General features: G+C 38.3%; 1 protein-coding gene across 2 annotated transcripts in view; it reads left to right on the top strand.

Moving 5' to 3' along the window:
* LOC131592228 (guanine nucleotide-binding protein G(t) subunit alpha-3-like) overlaps window positions 1–19,544 on the top strand; it is a 44,078-nt gene extending 24,534 nt beyond the window's left edge. For both annotated transcript variants that reach the window (XM_058863614.1, XM_058863613.1), the window contains 7 exons: window positions 828–870; window positions 4,771–4,912; window positions 9,160–9,317; window positions 13,305–13,433; window positions 17,486–17,615; window positions 17,810–17,963; window positions 18,347–19,544. In XM_058863614.1, coding sequence (XP_058719597.1) covers window positions 866–870; window positions 4,771–4,912; window positions 9,160–9,317; window positions 13,305–13,433; window positions 17,486–17,615; window positions 17,810–17,963; window positions 18,347–18,537 — 909 coding nt within the window. In that variant the 5' untranslated portion in view covers window positions 828–865 and the 3' untranslated portion in view covers window positions 18,538–19,544. The remainder of the gene's footprint in view (window positions 1–827; window positions 871–4,770; window positions 4,913–9,159; window positions 9,318–13,304; window positions 13,434–17,485; window positions 17,616–17,809; window positions 17,964–18,346) is intronic.
* The last annotated feature ends 823 nt before the right edge of the window (window positions 19,545–20,367 follow it).

A 20,367-nucleotide genomic window follows, 5' to 3' on the forward strand; every position in this document is an offset into this window, starting at 1 on the left:
CGGAGATGATAGTCACTGGTGTTGATTTGCAGTGGAGACACTTTGCATTGCGATTACGCACTTTCCATGAGATAAAAGGCCTAATTAGTAGTACATAATCTGGCCAAACCTATGGCCTAGTTTCTTCAACTGGCTGTGTAAGCAAATGCCTGCACCTCCTCAGCAGCTGTGGGGTCTTCCTGTATAATCATTCCCAGGGTGGAGCTGGCCCACTGCTCTGCAGGTTTCCCATTTTCAGCCACAATACTTCATGGCAGAAGACCATGTGGCAGAGGAACTGATGCGAAAAAAAAGTGCCAAGACTTTTGTTCAACTGCTGCCTTTGCATCATGAGCTAGACCACATGTAAGTCTTTACACTCTGGTTTTCCAGCTGCTCATGAAAGCTGGCTGAAGGGCATGGAGCTGGTTTACTTGGCTTACAGGCCATAATACACATTAAAGGAACAGCTATAAACCAGGTAATAAATGGGACACTATCAGAGGCTGTACTTTGTTCATGTTTTCCTGCCCATCTGCCAGAGATGAAATCAAAATATTATCCATATTTTATTTACTTGCTAATTAAAAATTCTGTAATTTTCTTTAATTGACTAAACATTCACTTCAAGTGTCCCTTTCCTTTTCAGTATTAATACTTTTACCTAGACTTTGTTCTTTTTAAATCCAAATGGACATTTGAGAGGCTTTATACTTAGTACAATGAGAAACTAAGACATCTGTATTTCTCTTCGTAGATAGAAAATTCTGTGTTCCAGAGAGTTATTTTTAATACTTGCTTCTTATTCATCTATCAATCATATCTTCTCAACATTCCCCTTTCTGCAGGTGCTGGAGAGTCAGGAAAGAGCACTATTGTAAAGCAAATGAAGTAAGTATCTGAATATGCATATCAGCTGTTGAATTTGGTATTTGTAGTATAAGCTGTCTAGCTAAAGTCTTATTACGATGTTTATGCTTATTTGAATAAAATGCAAAGAAACATCATTCAAATCAAGCTTCCATTCAAACACAATATAAAGAAAATTACAAAATGTCTGAGACACACAGGTGGATTGGTAGTCAAATCTGACTGACCAAACCATGCACTGGTCCCATGCACAGAGACGAGAATCTGCTCCCTTGGCTTTGGTGGGAATGCTGCAGTGGGAGTGAGACTGTGTGAGACAAGCAGTGCTGGCTGATCCACCTGGCACAGCCTGTCTCCAGCAGATGCCAATGGAGGATGTTTGCAGCAGACCATCAGAGCAGCCAAGCCAACACACTTGTGCTGGATACCCTGGCAGTATCTGACAGTCTGTGGCTTGGGAACCATCCTGAAACCAAGACAGCACCACTCTGTGTCTATAGCAGCCCTCAGTTAATCCATGTCTACCCCTGGATCTTGAACCAATGCAAACAACATCCACAGCATTCTACAGCAAGTAGTTCCACAGTTAAATTACACTTGCTGTGAATCATCTCTCCTATTAATTTCATTTGACTTCACTGCATTTCAAGAGCAAGTATTAAAATATTCACATTTTACCATAGAACAGAGAAGGTTTTCTTCCTGTTATTTTGGGGGGATGGGGTTATTTTGGTGGTGTTGGTTGTTTTCTTGGTTGGTTGATTGGTTTTTTTTCCCCAAATTGGCCTCTATAGGTCATTCTTGGTCTCCAGAGCTCCTGCTGAGGTTAAAAAGGTATCCCACAGGCCAGGGGAGAATATATTTAGCCACCTGCAGAATGAGCAGCTGCTACCCATGATGCCATGGGTAGGGACTGATGTAAGAACTCCTGTTAGTAAGAACATTATCAATATAAAAAGTTTTTATACATTAATCAACCTGGAAAAAACAACCAAGAGAGGCTGTACAAGCTCATATGCAGAAATCCCAGTTCAAAATTTGGACCGATTATCTGGTTACAGAGATACTGTGAGTGCATCATAAATCTACTGCAAGAATACTTGCGGTTGTTTGCTCTAAGTGTTTAAGGTGCCTCACAGACTGAAATCAGGAGCTTCACTTCCCTTGGCTTCAAAGAAAGGTCAAATCTCTCTGCCTGTGTGTGCTGATTTATATTTTAGTTTGATAGTATTTTCATATCTAGTAAAGCAGGTTACAACTAAATTCATACATGTTTTTTGTTTTAAAGGCTACCAAAAATGCTCATCATGTATCTGGTTTAAATTAATGATCCACCAAAGTTCAAGGGACCATACTTACACTGATAGCAAAAGTCCTCCTTTACTGCACAACCTGATAAAATATTGCTGTTGTGTTTAGTCTTATTTTCATAAAGAGGTCCAGGCCTGATTCCTAAACTTGTCCAAATGCAGTAAAAGTACACAGGGATTGCAGCTGTTTATATTTGATCCCACTTTGTAAGCATCAGTCTCTTCCTGTGTAAAAATCAAGCAGCCTGCAATTGGTAATACTATTCTGAGCTTAAGTTCCCCTCCTATTTATTATCTTCACCAATGCATTTTAAAGAGTTAAGTAAAAAATAGTATGTCATAAGAACAATTTCAACTATTTAAGTAACTCATAAAACAGCTGATTCAGAACTATCCACTAAATAATTTTTTTTCCAGTTAAATAGTAGATAAATTTATTTCTGGTTTGAGTTCCATTCTGGAGACCCTCCCTACTCAGCAAATCAGTGAGGTGTATTGTGCTCAAAGCTTCCCCAAACAGGAGCAGATTAAAGTTCTTCCTCTGAACTGAGAACTCTAAGAAGGCTGATAAGCTTTAACAGCATGGAAGAGGGGGAGAGCACTGCAAAGCTGAGAGTTATATTTAAAGACTTTTGCATTTATGACCTGTCAAATTGATCACAAATATGAACTATTTTACAGGAAAATTGTTCACAAAAATTGTATTTTTTCATATGTCATCTTTCTGTCACTAGCAAGGACATTTTAAAGGAATTTTTTTAGTTAAAACCCACAATATCAGTTAATTTTTTTTCAGTGAAGCATAACATTTTCTAAAGAATACTGATAAATGCTTACAAAAGAAATAATTTTGAAAATACCATTTCCAGAAAAATCATAATAATTTTATGACTAATAATACAATTTTCTAATTAATAAATCACATTTTTTTTAGTCTCAATCAAAGTTATAACCCTCCACTAAGCTTTAGAAAATATCTTCTGAAACTCACAATATAGATATGCTGCAAGGCCCTTGCAGCATAAAAAGATGAGGATGGTTATGAGAGTTACTAAAAAAAAAAATCTCTGAAGCTCTGTGCTTCTAACTGCATAATTTCCAATGCGCAATCTAAGTTTTTTAAAACCAAGTTGTGTATCTCTGTGCTGTGCCCTCATTTAGCAGTACGAAGTTTCTACAAATACTTCAGTGAATGAAAAGCAGGAAGCAAAATATTTGGTAACTCATCGTGCCTGTTGAGATTGAATCAAAGCCACCTATCTGATAATAGCCCTGCTTTTGTGAATAAAAGCCTCAGAAGATACATCCATAAAATGGAGGGTCTCTGCTCCATGAGCTCCTCTTTTTTCTTTCTCCCAAGTTCAACAGGACTCCTTTGAATCTTGCAGAATTTGTTTGAATTCGTGATTAAAACAGCATTCAGAAAAAACAAACAAACAATGAAGCTTCAAAAGAGTGTTCATAGAGTTGTCTTATCTAGAAGTGATTGGGAAAACATTTTAGAGAGCCTTTTTTTTCCTACAGATGTTATTCCTACAGAATGCAACTTCTGAGTTTTCTGACATCCATAAATCAGACAGATGATAAGACACATTTGGGTTTTGTGTGGGTGTATGTGAGAGTATTATTTTTTTACAGGGCTGACTTGGCCACTTAGGTAACTCTGTCCAGAGTGTATCTCAGGCACGATTGGGTAAAACACCAAACCCCAAAGCCCAGAAATTCTGTATTTAATAGCCTTCATCTCCGACCACCTGAGGTGAGGAGGAATAGAGCCTTGGTTCCAGCAGCCAAAGCAGTTTGGTGTCTTTTCATTGAGAGCACACCAGGCCAAAGTCAGTGAAGATTTCATCCTTTTCAGAACTCATGAAAAAAATTCCTCTAAGCCATGACATGATCTGTACACTGATTTGGAGAATTTTAGCCACATGCCATTCTCCAGTCAAGGAGGATTATGAAATTCTAGTTCCTCTGTCAGAATTAGATTACTGAAATTGATTACTAAGGCTCTTTACCCTCTGGAGTAAAATGCCTGTCTCCAAAGCCTGGATATAATAAGACATTGCTATAACTGGAAGATGCACAAAGAAATACTAACATTTTTTTTCTTGTTTTTTTTGATAAGTGCCTCCCGGTGTTGAAACATTTTTTCCAATATTTTTTCTATCTAGGTAAGATTCTGGATAAATATCAGAATGACTGAACAAACAATGACAGCCCATAACTAATGTTGTTGTTAATAGTGAAACTACGGATCTAGGTACGGAAATGCATCTTGCCCTGTATCTCCAGAGATAGGCCTGGTCCCTGTTCTAGAATAATACTTTGTTTTAGATTATTCCCCAAGGGGAAAAACCAGCATCTATTCACTCAGACTGGGTGCAGACAGTTAACCTCACATAGACAAAAACTGCTCTTTTCCTGTTCTAGCAGAATAGGCAGATTAAACATTAAAAAACGCTTTTCCAAGGGACATATGGATTCAGTTCTTTCTCACATTGACCACAAAAGCACCTGACCTAACTTTTAATTACTATTTTCTTTTCTTTTTTTTTTTTTTAATTATTTTTAAAGTATCCCATAAGCTTTGTGTTGTTTATTTTTTCACCAGGATCATCCATAAAGATGGTTTCACCTATGAGGAACGCATGGAGTTCAGACCTATTGTTTACAGTAATGCAGTGCAGTCCATCCTGGCTATTGTGAAAGCAATGACTAAGTTAGGAATCAGTTATGAAAATCCTGCTAGAACTGTGAGTATTGACACCTTTTTTCTTGAAATAGGCATTAGAACACATTTTCTTTTTTGGTAATATAATAGTAGAGACTAGTAGAACAAAGAGGATCCAGTATTTTCTTTATGACTCTTGAAACAGAGTACCATGTGCGTTACATGTGACAAAATGTCCTCCCTTATTTTTATTTTCTCAGAACTGTTGCCTGAGGTCAAACTTTTGCATATACTCACATTTTGATTGCTACAAAAGAAATGTTCAAGTTGAAAAGACATTTTAAAAAAGCAGAAAAAGAAAAAAAACAAAAAACAAAGAACATTTTCTTAGCTGCTTAGACACTTACTTATTGCTATTGGGAAATGTAAAAAATCTTTTCCTCTTATGACCAAACCTTGGGGTTCAGCCTTGTAAGGAAAGGTCATGTAGACATGTTGGGAGCATTTCAATGTGTCATTGCTCCTGGAGCAGAGACCTCCCTGCTGTGTGGACACAGTACTGGCACACTGGCACCACAGGGCAGTGGAGCCCAACATTCCTGACACTGTCAGTAATCCTCTGCACAGGCATGTGGAGGCAAAGCCACACGAAGAAGATCTGTTGTCTTCTGTCAATCATGCCAAATATTCAAGGACAGAAACAAAGGGAAAGCTTTCCTTCTCCATGCTTAATTCTCTTCTACATAAGAAAATCTGTAGATTCTCTTAAATCTAATGATTAGCCTGTAATTCAGATCTTGCTGAGAATTTCTCAAATGCCTGTCAGAATATCAATTGATTCCAGTTTGGGCAAATTCTGCCTAATCCCTAGAGGTTTATCTTGGAGGGAATAACATCTGCTTATCTGAAAGAACTTTACTTGTTCCAGAAGTCTACATTTCATGTGGTACTTTGACCTAAAATATGATAAACAAAATCTTCAGAGGTTACTAAAGCTCATACTGGCATTTGTCAAAATAGAAATTAAATATTTTCCATGAATGCAAGTCATTCAAACAAATGTAACAAGGCCCAAAAGCAGCACACACAAAACAGGGCAATATTAATGTGCTGTACTGCATAAGGAGCCATCAACCACCCTGCATGGCCCAAGCCATGGCTACAGCTGGACCTTGCAGCACTGGCCACAAGTCCTGCCTGGTTCAGCCCATGATATCCACTACGTGGTGCAGACTCTGCCACCTGTTACTGAGATATTGACTCAATCTTCTCGAGTGGCCCGGCTAGCTCAGTGATGAGGTTTCTCTTCACTCTGGTTTCGAGCCAGCATATGTTTGTGGGGTTCACTGATTTTCTTCAAGAATTCAAGTCTATAGAGCGAGTAAAGAAATCGGGGGGGATTCTCTCTCTGGTTTGCATTCCACAGTTTATTTCTGTGAAGGGGAATCTAAAGGATGAGAGACAAAGGATTTGGGGTCTGGGGGGTTTCTTTTAACAGGGTTTCTCGGAGGGTGGGAACATCAGAGAAAGAACCAATTATTTTTCTCAGTTAGTACATCTTACAAACTTTCTACAAATCAAGGGTACACACACCAAGATAAGAAATAACAGACACCAACTTCTTCAAATGCCCACAAAGGTGTAGGAGTATTCTCTACAGAGGGACAGAGGGGGAGAGGGGGGGGGGGCTTGGTTTCCTGGCAACACAGGGGGGAAAGAAAGGGAAGGCAAGGTAAGCATGCCCTCTCAGCTTCCATAGCTCAGAAGCATTCTGGGACAGGAAAAACAAAGTTAGAAACTTCCGTGTTGGAAAGAAGGGTCTCTCTTCTCCCAACCCCGTGCTTTCCTGGGCTAAAGAAACTTCAAGCAGCTGGAAATGCCAGCACGGTCTTCTCTTTACTCTATCTGGCCTCTCGCCGTGGAGCTGAGGAGAGAAACTTCAGTAACCATGGTAACTTGACGCCAGGTAAACAATTAGGAGAAAGAGAAGCTGGGGGGGGAGGAAATCACAACTAAAAGATGGGAAAAATACTTTTCAAGCTATCAACTACAACAAGATATGTTCTGTGGCCCAGTATTTCAGCCTCTTTTCTCAACCCTGACAAATTTTCTGAGATATCTGTACAGGTTCACTCTATGCCAGATACATAGACACTCTTTTGAAGGGACTTCACAACATGGAGAATGTGTTAAACAGCCCAGTCCATTTCTTAACATTATCTGTAACCAAATGCATAAAATACAGCTTTTGTAAATTTATCATTTATAGCACAGTCAGCTCACTCTTGCTTTCTTTGCAGATTAGGTTCTAGGAACACAGTTGAATACAGCTGTACAGAATGTTTGCAGTGCCTGTCTTCTTTTCCCCCAGAAGAGCAGCCTGGATGTGATTTTTTGGAGAAAATAGAAATTTTGGTCACATTTATATGAATTACCAGTAAACTTTTTTTTTTCTTACAAAACCCTCCACAATCTTAGCTTACATAAAATCATAAACCTTTGGTAATCTTGAGTTGTTTTTATATAAGCTTTGATTTCAGCTGGACTTTGTTCTTGCTGTGTGTTCTGGCCAGATTTAGATGCTCAAAATCATCTAATTCAAGGACTGGGATTATCTTGGTCCCAAAAGCAATGTGCTTATCCATGTTCCAGGTCTGCCTGCAAATACATCTCACTGGTACAGAAAAGGCCTTAGCACTTAATTTACAGAACATCTGTTCTGGGAAGCAAGGTAATTATTTCTTTCTAAAACATCATTCCAATCTATTTTTGAAAATCATCTGAAGTCTTTGTAAATGCCAGAGAGAAACAAAAAACCATTGTACAAATCAGGTTTATGATAAATTCAATCTGCTGATATCTTCCTTTATTGCGTAAGCACCAAAATCCACACTTTCTCCCTTTCGCATAATAGTCAATGAACATTCACCCTCTACACCTAGAGACTCTGAACTCAAGGCTTTTCATTGTAGACCATGCAACCTACAACCTAGTAGGTGGATAGCTGTAATCATTCCGTGATATGTCATATCTTGAAGCAGAGAACATTCCAACTCTTATCTTGCAGCTGAGCAAGTGTGCACCCTGGAGACAAATGCGGGCACACACGAGAGCGTGACTCGCTTCTGCTGATCCCAGCACTGCAGGAGGGCATGGGGGTGGAAATGGAGCTGCTGCTGTTTGATGTAGAAGGGCAATTATCCTGCTGTCCTCCTCCCTTGTTCCAGTGAAGGCAATTTTCTAGTGGTTATTTCCCCAGTTTTTGGGTTTTTCTCTCTGTGCCTACTCAATTTCTCTTTCAGAAAAAAATTCAGTGTTCAATTTTTGATCTGTCTCTGACTTTTATGAAGTTTCCATAAACTGCAGTTTCTCTTGAGACATAAAGATATAGAGCATTCCTAAAATAAATTTGTTAAATTTTTTTGTGAACATGCTTCCTGGTTTTGAATAAAACATACTCCCTGCCAAAACAGAGTCTCTCAGAATCCATTTATACTTTTGCAACTATTGACTGCAAGTCATTTGAGTTGTCTACTTCTACGACTAGGAAGGAATTATGTTTTATAATTATCCCTTGCTGTGGCAGTGTTTCAAATGACTATTTTAATCATGCTCTTTATTTACAGCAAGTGACTATATTAATAATGCTCTTCATTTACAGAAAATTCCTAAGCTGTTAACTACTGAAAATAAATATTTTTTTAATGAAATAGATTATTTAAAATATTTTTTTATTTGACTATGATAGGAAGAAATTACAGAATAATATATTTAAAATATTTGGGATTTTATTCTGTACAGGTTTTTTCTTCCCCACATATGGGAAATGCATCCACTAATCATATTCACTTTGTCATATTTCTTATTGGGGTCTAAAGAATTTTTTCGTACCAACACTTTCAAAAACACTTTTAAATACAGATTTCTGCATTGATATAGTTATAATACATTTTAACTTTAAATGTAAAAAGTTTAAAAAACTTTTAAACTTAATTTTTGATACCCTATTACTCTCTCTTGATATAAAAGCCTTCTATCCAAGCTAGACTACTTGTGAAGGCTTATGGCAAGATGAAACTGAGGCAAAATAAAACAGTAAAAAGATGAAAACTCTGTGTATCACAATTTCAGTCTAACCTTGGCACTACCTAAAGGGAAGCAAGCTTGTAAAAGGATGTTTACATGCACAGGCCAGTGCAGCAACCTGGAAAAAAAAACCAGTGAAAATGAGAAATTTTGCCCTTGCAACTCATTATAAACCAAGCACATCCTCAAGGAGGTGAAGGGGCACAGCGCGCTTGCACAATATTTACTGAAATTTCTCTTTAGGAAGACGAGAGGAAGCTGTGTGCCATGGCAACAACTCTGGAGGATGGCAGCATGTCTTCTGAACTGGTTGAGCTCATCAAACAACTGTGGCGTGACGGGGGGACACAGGCCTGCTTCGCCAGGGCGGCCGAGTACCAGCTCAGCGACTCGGCAGCCTAGTAGGTGACACCAGCTGCTGCACAGCTGGCTGCTGAACAGCTGGATGCTGCACAGCTGGCTGCTGAACAGCTGGATGCTGCACAGCTGGATGCTGCACGGCTGGCTCCTGAACAGCTGGATGCTGCACAGCTGGATGCTGCACAGCTGGATGCTGCTGCCACAATGACTGTCCCCACGTAGAATGGCCTGCGAAAATCATGGCTCATTAACCCGAAAAAAGAGGAGGTTGCTAAGGTTTATAATATAACAGAAATGGTTAATTGGCGGAAACAAGTGAAAACAAGGTTTCAGAAACAATTTGTTTCAGTAAGTTTTTGGTAAAAAACTTACAGAATGGTAAAACTTTACAAATGGTAAACAACAACAAAAAAAAAAGCATATGCTTCCTCTGCATATTTCTAGGATTGACAAAATGAGGGAAAGGTGACTTGAAGCAGCTTAGGTTTTATCTAGAGTGATACTTTGTATATGTTGCAAGACGCTAAGTATAAATCCAGCGGAAACTATACAAACTTTCCTCTAAGCTAACCCGGCTGTATGCACAGGTGTTCCCTGGACCATTCCCCCTCCTCTGAACCAGTCTCCAGCCTGACAGCCCCAGCTCCCTCTCTGAGCCCTGGGGGCTGCCAGACACATAAGCAGGGGGCTGAGCAGGGCTGCTCAACCCTACAGAGGATCACCATCCAGCTGGGGCACATCTCACCTCAGATGTAGCCAGTGACTTTAGACTTTTCAGGAGTCCCTGGCCTGGCTGTTCCTGCAGCTGTTCTTGCAGGCTGCAGTCCAGCTGCCTTCTCACTCAGCTCATACTCGGCCATGAAGGGAGGTGTCGCTGGGTCAGAGTCTTCTGAGAGTGCTCCAGCCTGTCCAGACCTGGGGCAGAGGTTTGTTCCAGCCAAGATCCATCTTCTGAGACCTGGAGGTGGAGGTTTTCCCACTCCTGGAGCTCCTCCTACAGCCTGAGGGCACCTGCAGGGTGCAGCTTCCCGAGGTGTTGGGTGCGTCCTTCTGCAGGCAGGAAAAGAAAGGCATGGCTGAATGTTGGGATCCAGGGGGCAACCATAGTTCAATAATTGTAGATAAAGTGCAGGGAATATGCAGAAAAAAATATTAAAAATTCTTCATCACTTTATATCCTCCAAACAAGAATGAAGACCTTTTGCAAGAGCCCTAAACAAAGAAAATACTGCCTATGTTGATTTGTGCCTGATTTGACAGTATTTTATAGCAGCTTTCTATCTTTATAAGAATGGTACAGAGAAATTTTTTTCTAATGTACCCCTTCTGACAGGCTCCACTGCCTTACCCACTAAAAGCCCATAACAAGCTAGCCATAATAAGTAAAAGGAAAACTGACTCTTAAATTAAAAAAAAAAAACAACAAAAAAAACCCAAAAAACAAAAACAACTAAACACTGTTTACCAGTTGACATTCTTTTGTGTACACTCTGCCGGGCAAATTAGGTTTTGTTGTCTACAAAGAAGATAGAAGAACCTAAATTAATTCCCTTTCAGTGTTATTTTTGTGTCCTGTTGTAACCTTGCAATAGGTTTCAGTATTTAAGGAAGTTAATATAGATTGTATTTGTAGTTATTATTTATTTCTAGACTTACATTAAAAACAACTACAGTGATGTTTTTCATCTGCTTGAACATTTCTGCTAATTTCTTGAAAATCCTGCTTCTCTGTCTTCATCTTTTGGTACCTGATGTTTCTGAAATTCTAGCCTTTGGCTCTGAACCATTAAAATCAACTTAATATTTGCCCTTGCTGCTGGGTTTCTAATGATAAGTTCAAAGTCAGCTACAGTCAATCAACCATCTAATGCTGCAGTTAAATTTCTTTTAAAGCCACAACCCTGTTTCTCAGCACCTGTGAATCAAATCCTACAAAGACTATTGATTAATACTGTGTAAACTGGCTTTCTGAGGTTATCTTCTCTGAGATATTTCACTGTTAATTCATGCTAATGAAGTTTCATCACTGCTTTTCCTTTGTGTGCTTTAATTGAAAAAAAAAAATTGGCATGTTATGAATAATAGAAAAATTTCCTCTTTGTCAAACTTGGCTGGAATTTCTCCCTTAAACTCACCTGCAACTAATTCTGTTTTAAAATGGAATGATGGCTGTGGAAGGGCAAGGTTGGGATTATAAATTGTGACTTTAAATGTCATTGTACAGCTACCAGTACTACATGGTGCATTTTGCTAGCTCAGTCATTTTCCTCTTGGGACAGGAGTCCTGTCACCTCATCCAAGCCAAGGAAAGACCAGCATTTACCGACCTACCAGTTATCATTCCCTCCTTTCCCAGTGATGGTCTGCAGCCTCTCCTTGGAGCTGTCTACGGCTCGAGGAAGAGCCTGAAATTGCCTCCTGCTCCTTTAACTAGATAATTGACTTGGTCTAATTTTTTCTGCAATTACAGCTGGCTGTGTTGAATTGAATTTAGGCATTTGTGGCTAAGAACTATCAGAATTTTATTTTATATTCAAGTGTTTATTTTAGTGCTTACATGCTTTAAAGACAACAAAACGCCTTTTGTTTCTGCCTTCCACAAAGGTGAGCTGAGCTTGCCTCAGGCCCTATTCAGAGAAACAGAGATATATAGCTTCTTTTTTCTTTTCCCAACAGATTGTTTCCTGGCCTCAGATAATGGGGAAATATTGAATTACTCAGATCGGGTTCAACATCCCTTGCAGACTGGATAAAGTTTATTTGACTTAAAATAAGAAATCCCACTTCCAGACATTACTTGGAAATATCCAAGTGAAAGATTCAAGCTTTTTTAATTTTTATTTTATTTCCTTTTATTATTCTATTTTTTAATTTTTTTTTTTTTTAAATTAACTGTGAAACTACCACACAGATCTATCAAATATTGCACACAAAGAGGATGATCTGTGAGGTTTCTTTTGGAAGATTCTGGTTAAACTGAGCATCAGAACTTCCTGCAGGGCAGACTTAGTGTAGAGAGGAAAAAAGAAGGCATGGAGCCTAACAGACATTAGAGACATAGTGTTTTGTTTGTCAGAGACATGAGACTACAAATAGGAAGGTGCCAACTGGACACTGAAAATGCTCCAGCTGTTGTGTGGTTTCTTGCTTTGGTCTTTGTTTGAATATTTGTGGCTAAAATGCAGGAGGTTACTCAGGCATCACCTTTTCTTCCCCTTTTGTCAGCTCAAAACCCCTCTACACAGATTCCCAGACCAGCCAGTGGGATTCAGAGGTTCTGCCCAGTCATTTAAAGAAAGTTGTCTGCCCCAAGAAGAGACAGAAGTGTTGGACAAAAACATGCTTCAAAGATCTGGTTTGGGTTCTCATATTATGCAGATTTTGTCTCTGTATACCAGAAGTAAAAACAGATAATCCATTTTTTCAAGGGCTCATCAGAACACTAACCCAGGGAATCCTCAGCTTTATTGAAGCTTCTGGTTTTTACTAAAAAATATATATTTTTTAAAACCACCATGTACAGTCTTGTTGTAAATTGAGAGATCTACAGAGAAAACAGCCTTCAGAGTGAATTCCTCCAAAATTCTATTCCTTCCCTTTCACTTAGGAAGGAAAATACTGTTGCAACCAGTCTGACAGGGTGAGGTGATTCCTTATGCATCTGTTTCTGCAGGATGCTTGTGATTCTTCCCCTGAGGTAGCAATTCCCACTTGCTGAGAGAAAAATGGTCAAAACCCCTTTGCTGACAAGGTGGTTTTCAAACATCCCTAAGGAAAATAAGGATTTTCCTTTGCTGCAATTCTCAGAAAGATCTTTTATTATGTGCAATTGAATTACACTTCTATGTACAAGAAAAAAAAAATAAAAGCTCTGAATTGTGGAACTCAGTTGAACAAAAACCAAAGTACTGTATTTAAATGTGTAATTTGCCTAATGTATTTAAAAGTGCCTCAGTGTGGAGTGATTATGTAATGGACATTTCACTTTTTGAATTCACCAACCTCCATTTCTTTCTTACTCTCCCTAGTTACCTCGATGATTTGGACAGGTTGGCAATGCCAGACTATGTCCCTACCGAGCAAGATGTCCTGCACTCCCGAGTGCAGACAACTGGGATAATAGAGACTCAGTTTTCTTTCAAGGATTTAAACTTCAGGTATGAATGCCATATTTTGCAGTTTTCTTGGGGTTTATCTTAAGTATTTTCTTTCACAGGTATTGATTTGTTATCACCTTATTGACACAGGTGATATCATTGTGATATCATTGAATCTAGTTTAATTTAACAGTTTACACAGCTGAAAAAAGAAAGAGGTTTTATCATCAGTACTCCAACTTTGAGCATATAATGGACCATTATAAACAGGTCACAGAATACTAGGTTCTAAAAGAACATTTTTACATATGTAAATGTCTAAAAAGCTTTAGCTATATCCTGCCATTTGAGTAATTGTGACATTTATGAAATTTGCTTACTTAAATATCCTTAAGAGCATGCAAAAAACATTTGATGTCTACCAATTTACATGCACTCTCAACCTTTCGCTCTTCTTTGGAGAGTGGAAATAACTGCTTTTAGCACTGGAATGCACTGCAGTTGGCTAAAAAAAAAAAAAAAAATTCTGTCCCATGAGAAATTTCAGCATTATCAAGCATGTCTTCATGCTCATTTAAGATGATAACCAAAAGGTTCAGAAAAAAATTTTGAAAATAATGCCTCTGAGAAATTTGACTGAATGTTTTTCACTTTCAGATATTCAAGATCTAGTTATGCTTGGTGAACCAATTAAAAACATCTAATTGCACATGAAAACAGTTTGAATGAATTATTATCATTTCAGAGTTCTATAATGCTTTTCTCTGTGGACTGAAATCCATTTAATTCTTAATTTAAAGGCTGGGGCACATATTGAGGAATGCAGTCTAGACAAGAAACTGCCTGTAGAGACAGACAGATTTATAAAGCATGAGGATTATAACTTTTACATTTTTCATTTGGCTTCTTTCTTTCTCCTCATGTGCCAATTAAGCATTCCCCAAACCATCTATGCTACCACGCAGATGCTTTAACACAACAGAGACTGCACATACAAAATGAGATCCTGAGGTAGATGTCTTACAAATAACTTATTATCATCTATCAATATTCTGGTCATTCATGAAAATTCATGAGTTTCCAGCAAATGATACAGTGCAATTTCATAAACATCATCTTATTTTTCTCTGATTAACATATTTCCAGACAGCTTTGAACACTGGAAACTTGAATGCCTTCAGTTACAATCATAGTTCATGAAAGAAATAAATTCAGGGTGGAGAAAGAAACCACCAGAGGGAAATCCTCATTGACATGGATGCTATCAGTTCTGATATGACAATATCAGCATTAGTGTTTGGGTCTAGCTGAAATGCAGCACAACTGAGAATTTAGATACTTGAGTGTCTGCAAAAAGAGGAATGATCTTAATGACATCACAAACACAAACTCGCTGTTTTTACCCTCTCTGCTGTGCATCACAGTAGTGTTATGTGAGCAAATTCATTGGTGGCTTTAGGCAGTTGAGTAATAGCAGGTAAAATCTCTACAAAGGAGTCTGAGGGGTTTGAGCTGCTGAAGTGGTACAGAATAATTATAAATCCATGTTAACCAGCCAGGTACTGTTACTTTGCATTGCCATAGCAAAGCAAAACAGCTGGAGGATCCTGATGTCTCTGCACCAAGTTAGGTAAGTACCATAGAAACATCTCGAAAGAGAGGAGCACTTACACATTCAGAGTGAGTTTTGGCTGATGCACTGATGGGGCGTCAGGTCACAAGCCACACATGGATACAAGAAGCCCATGAACAGATGCCTCATTTACTAAACACTTATCCCTTCACTGAATTGAATGAGACAGAAAATATTTTGTATTTGTGCAGTAAAAGGCTAAATCCCAGTACCGCTCCAGGGAACTGAATTACTGTTGCACAGAAAATATCAATTTTTATTTGCTCCTTGTTTAGTGGTTACTTTGCTGGTTTAGTGCAATTTAGCTTCCATGTGCTTTTCAATTTATTTCGATAATGTTGACTTAGAACATATTTTAATGTTTTTCAGAAAAGATCTGAGCTATGATCTATGATCTATGATATGTCATCTTCTAGTGTCCTTTCTATTGGTGTGCTAGGAAGAGTTTGACTGAAATCAATCAAGCTTTATTTCAATCATCAGGCCTCTGTGTATACCACTGAATGAGTTTATAGCTAACTCTGCATCTTCAGCTAAACTTTTCAAGAGAAATTCTGGGAAAATATAGAGATTTCTAGACTAACTTTGACTATCTTAGTAAAATAAGATAATCTAATTTTCTATCATTTATGGAGGGACTTTGGTTTTACATGTGCAAGTGTTAAGTTCTGGGCTGAGAGGAGAGAAGCAAACTAAGGTTAGAAGAAGCAAATCTGCCCATTGACATTACCTCTGGCCTTGGTCTTGTCCTTTTTAACTGACTTCTCATGAATATTCAAAGAGCCACAAGCTAAAAGGTCACAGGAAGTGAATACTTCTTCACATGATTATGTATACTGAAACAAAACTTTTCTGAAGATTAAATTTTGAAGCTTTTAAATTTTTTTTTCCTGCCATAACCCTCATTTCAGTTATACACCACAAATCAAGAAAGGCATGTAATTATAGGAGACTTTTGAGTACTAATCAGAGACAAAAGTCAAGATACTTTATTTGTGTTGACCCCACTCCTCAGCAGGCCTTCTGAACTCAGTGAAGATATGCTTGAAAGAATGCCATTACTATTATCAAAATCTTGTTCCACAACAATTTCCCAATTTCCAAAATAATTCACTTTTATAGACACCCAATAAAAAAAGAGATTAAATGTACCAGAAAAAAAAAAAATTACTCCTCAGATGAAAAAAACATTATGAGCATTGGAAAGGGTTTCATTTTTTTCTTAGAAGGATGAAAAATTACAAAAAAATAACCTTTTTAAACATCAACTGCACTGCTGATGGTGAAGGAAGCAAAGGATTAAGATACTGAAAAAAAAAAATATTTCAGTAACAAATTATTGTTATTCTGTTTACTACTGACATGATTTTTTCTTACTGAATCCCATTGTATTTGTTGCTATAAGAGCTGTTGAGTTGTGTTTAATTTTCAGACACTGCAGCATCCAGAGATCTAATGCATATTCTTGAAGGAAGGGGTAACCCAACAGGGGATTAGTTTTTATGGTACTAAGTTCAACAACCAGCAACAAAGGGAAAAGTCATCATGCACACTAGGAAGCAGAAAACCTATGGGCAGGATAAATTTGATTTTTGTTTTATTTTTTTCCCTGCTTTCTAATGCACTTAAAAAATCTTCAAGTTTAGCACCTTTTGTTTCAGAAAAACAGTGAAAAGGAAGCCCTTGTCACTGAAGAACTGTGAATCTAAGTGTGAGTTTTGGGAGCTAGGGCTAAGGGCCCTAACTAGTTCCCAGCTAGGTGTGCCCAGCTGGCTTTGGATCCCATAGAGAGTCCATAGAGAGTTCATATGACACTACCCAAAGGCAGTAGCGATTCCTGGCAAAGATGGAAGGAAATTATTGCAGAGAAGGAGAGCCCTACAATTCCCACTGTACAAAGGAAGGGATTCCTGCTCTCCAGGAATTGCTGCTTAAGAGCAGCTGATGAGATGGACAGGGAAGGGACCCTCCAAAGGTGTGTTGCAGGCTGTGTGGTGAGCTCAGTGATCACTCCAGGGCAGTGAGCAGATGGCAGCATCTATTCATGAACAACCAGGGGTCAATGTGTGACTGGCCTTCAGCTGAATGTCTAATGGTCAATATGTTAGTTCACTGCAAGCAAAACCATGAATTGGTAAATGACACTGAGCTTGAGGGTCTGCTACCAATGTCTCAGAACTCTGGCCTAATTAAATCCTAGCCTGCAAGTCTTAGTCCCTCACTGAGCCCCACTTCCTCAACACAAAGTGCCACATCAAAGTACCATTAATCCTAAATGCAGGCATTTAAGCCTTTTTATTTCATTTTATACCCACTACAAAACCATGAGTAACAAAGCACTCGACCTATTGGGGTAGAAACAGACCAATATTTGAGAAAACTGGATATTTTTCATCTCCATTTGAACTCTGTGCATTAAAAGCATGACTACATCCTTATTAGTGCTTTACACTGTACATATGTTATTTTTTCTGCAAAGGATGTTTGATGTGGGTGGACAACGATCAGAGAGGAAAAAGTGGATTCACTGCTTTGAAGGAGTGACTTGCATCATATTCTGTGCTGCACTCAGTGCCTATGACATGGTTCTGGTGGAAGATAAAGAAGTGGTGAGTCAGAACAGACAAAAAGCCCTTTTTGCTGCTAAGTTTTAATGTACTCTATGATGGTACATTCCTATTCTCTGATAACCATTTAAAGGCTTTTACACTGTATTGGTTCTTTCCAGTAAAGAACATTGCAGTAAAATGACATATGGGGATGAGATTTGTCAGTCTTGTGTTTATCTTTTGCACCTCAACAGAACAGAATGCATGAAAGCCTTCATCTGTTCAACAGCATCTGCAACCATAAGTGCTTTGCAGCCACTTCCATTGTGCTGTTCCTAAACAAAAAAGACCTCTTTCAAGAGAAAATAACAAAAGTTCACCTGAATATCTGCTTTCCTGAGTATAATGGTAAGTTTGGAGTGTCTGAGAGAAAGCACATTCAGATGTTTAGTGTAGCCCATGCATTAAAGACTGAGACTTTGACTCAGGTCACCAGTATATAAGCCTTTAAATATTAAGGCTCTTATCCAAGCATCTTCTCATGAAAGAATGGTATGAGACAGACATGGCCAGAATTCAACTCATCTCATATGCAAGAGAATATGTGTCAGAAATTGCAAGAGAAAAACTAGTTTAGATAAAAAAATTTCATACCTAATGCATGAAGTCAATTCAAATAGAAAGAAAAGAAAAGAAAAAAAAAAAAAAGGGCAGAAAATATTTCTTGTCTCTTTGCAGTTGTGAGGACCTGCCAGTCAAAATGTGTCTTCTTTTGCTTTTCTTTCCGCTAGGACAAAACACATTTGAAGATGCTGCAAATTACATCAAGAAACAATTTCTAGACTTGAACATAAGGAAACAAGATAAAGAGATATATTGTCACTTGACCTGTGCCACAGACACCCAGAATGTCAAATTTGTTTTTGATGCAGTCACAGATATAATAATCAAAGAAAATCTGAAAGACTGTGGGCTTTTCTAACCATTAATTCCCTTGCTCAGAGCTTCACTCCACTTTCCTCTCTTCATCTGATGTGCTGGCTGAAATAAAAAGCCCCTCTAGGTAAGAATCAATATCAGTTAGGCACCCATTAGCATCATTACCATTGGCTGTACCATTAGTTGGGTACAGCCTAAGCATTGCAGAGCAACACAGACCTTCCAGATACAAGAAGATTAAAAAAATTGTTCCTGCTCTACAAAGATGACAGCTGCTGATAAATCCTATTGGAATCAAAGTTGCATTCCTACTTAAATCAATATCAAAGAATCATCGAATTCTTTGGTTTGGAAGAGACCTTAAAGAACATCTAGTTCCAGCCCTGATGCCATAGGCAGCAAAATCTTCCACTAGAGCAGGCAATCAGCACTTCTCAGGAATCTGGGGACACCTCAGTATCCTGAGTCTTCTAGTGATAGGATGAGAAAAGTTAATATATAACAGACAACTGACTTACTTGCAATTGAAGCCTAAAGAAAACTATACCTTTACACAGTACCAATACATAATTTACAATCTGTTTTGTGTTTGTGTTACACAAACAACTGAAAGCGACATGCCGTTGATTCAACAAAAGCAAACCTCCCCATACTTAGATGGTGGATGATGAAAAGCAGTGAAAATCTGAATGTTTAATGATACTGTTTAGTTAGGAGAGCTAAGGAACATATGCATAAAAACTGCACACATACAAAATTGACAAAATTCCCAGTTTGAGAAAAATTAAACACAGTAAGATGGAGGCAAGTTTTGTAAATCCCTAAGGAGAAAAAAAAATAAAAATTATAATGACTGTCAGTTTCTGCCTAAGTCACAAAGGCAAGTTGAAACATTTTTGGTTTATAATTAAATATGAGACTTTCTTAAAATGTGATTAATAATCCTGCTACTCAGCAGGAATGGCAGCAGTAACTTCTACCAGTGCAGAGCAGATCTAAACCCACAGTTCTCATGACAAAAGCACATCCTTGGGACTCTGGCACAGAGCACCTTTCTCTTCACAGAGATCTTGCTAATGCAGATCTGCTCTCCCTTAACTCCTGTTGGTTCATTGTGACTAACTAGAGGAAATATTTGACTATTTTAAACAGAATGGGACTTTTTCCTGGTTTCAGCTGGGATAGAGTTAATTTTCTTCCGAGTAGCTGCCACAGTGCTGAGTGTTGCATTTAGTGTAAGAATAATGATAGCACATTGATGGTTTAGTTTTTGCTCAGTAGTGCTGATTCTGCATCCAAGACTTTTCAGCATCTCAGGCTCTGCCAGTGAGAGATGCCACAAGATGCATGCATGGACACGAGGACAAAAAACTGACCAAAAAGGGACATTCCATAGCACAGAACATCATGCCCAGGAAAGTGACTGGGGGTGATTGGCCAGGAGAGTTTGATGATGCTGAGGGACAGACAAGGAATGGGTTAGCAGGTAGTGAGCAGCCACACTCTAAGGTTTTATTGCTCTCTTTCTTTTTCATTCTCCTTACTATGATTATTGTTACTATTGTTGCTATTATTATTATTGTATTTTACTTTCTTTCAGTTATTAAACTGTTCTAGTATCAACCCACAGACTTTACCTTTTCCTCATTCTCTTCCCCATCTCAATGCAGGTTTTGGTGTGTGTGTGTGAGCAAACAGCTGTGTGGTATTTATTTGCCAGCTGAAGTTAGAGCATGACAGAGTTCTAAAAATATTCAACTGAAACTTGAAATTTGGCCTTGAAATAACACTTACTTTTTAAACAGAATCCTTGATAAAGGGTTTCTTTCTGCCTTTGTCTTTTTTATTTTTTTAATATATTTCAACCTAATTT

The sequence above is a fragment of the Poecile atricapillus genome, chromosome W (genome assembly GCF_030490865.1).
Source record: "Poecile atricapillus isolate bPoeAtr1 chromosome W, bPoeAtr1.hap1, whole genome shotgun sequence".
Taxonomy (NCBI): domain Eukaryota; kingdom Metazoa; phylum Chordata; class Aves; order Passeriformes; family Paridae; genus Poecile; species Poecile atricapillus.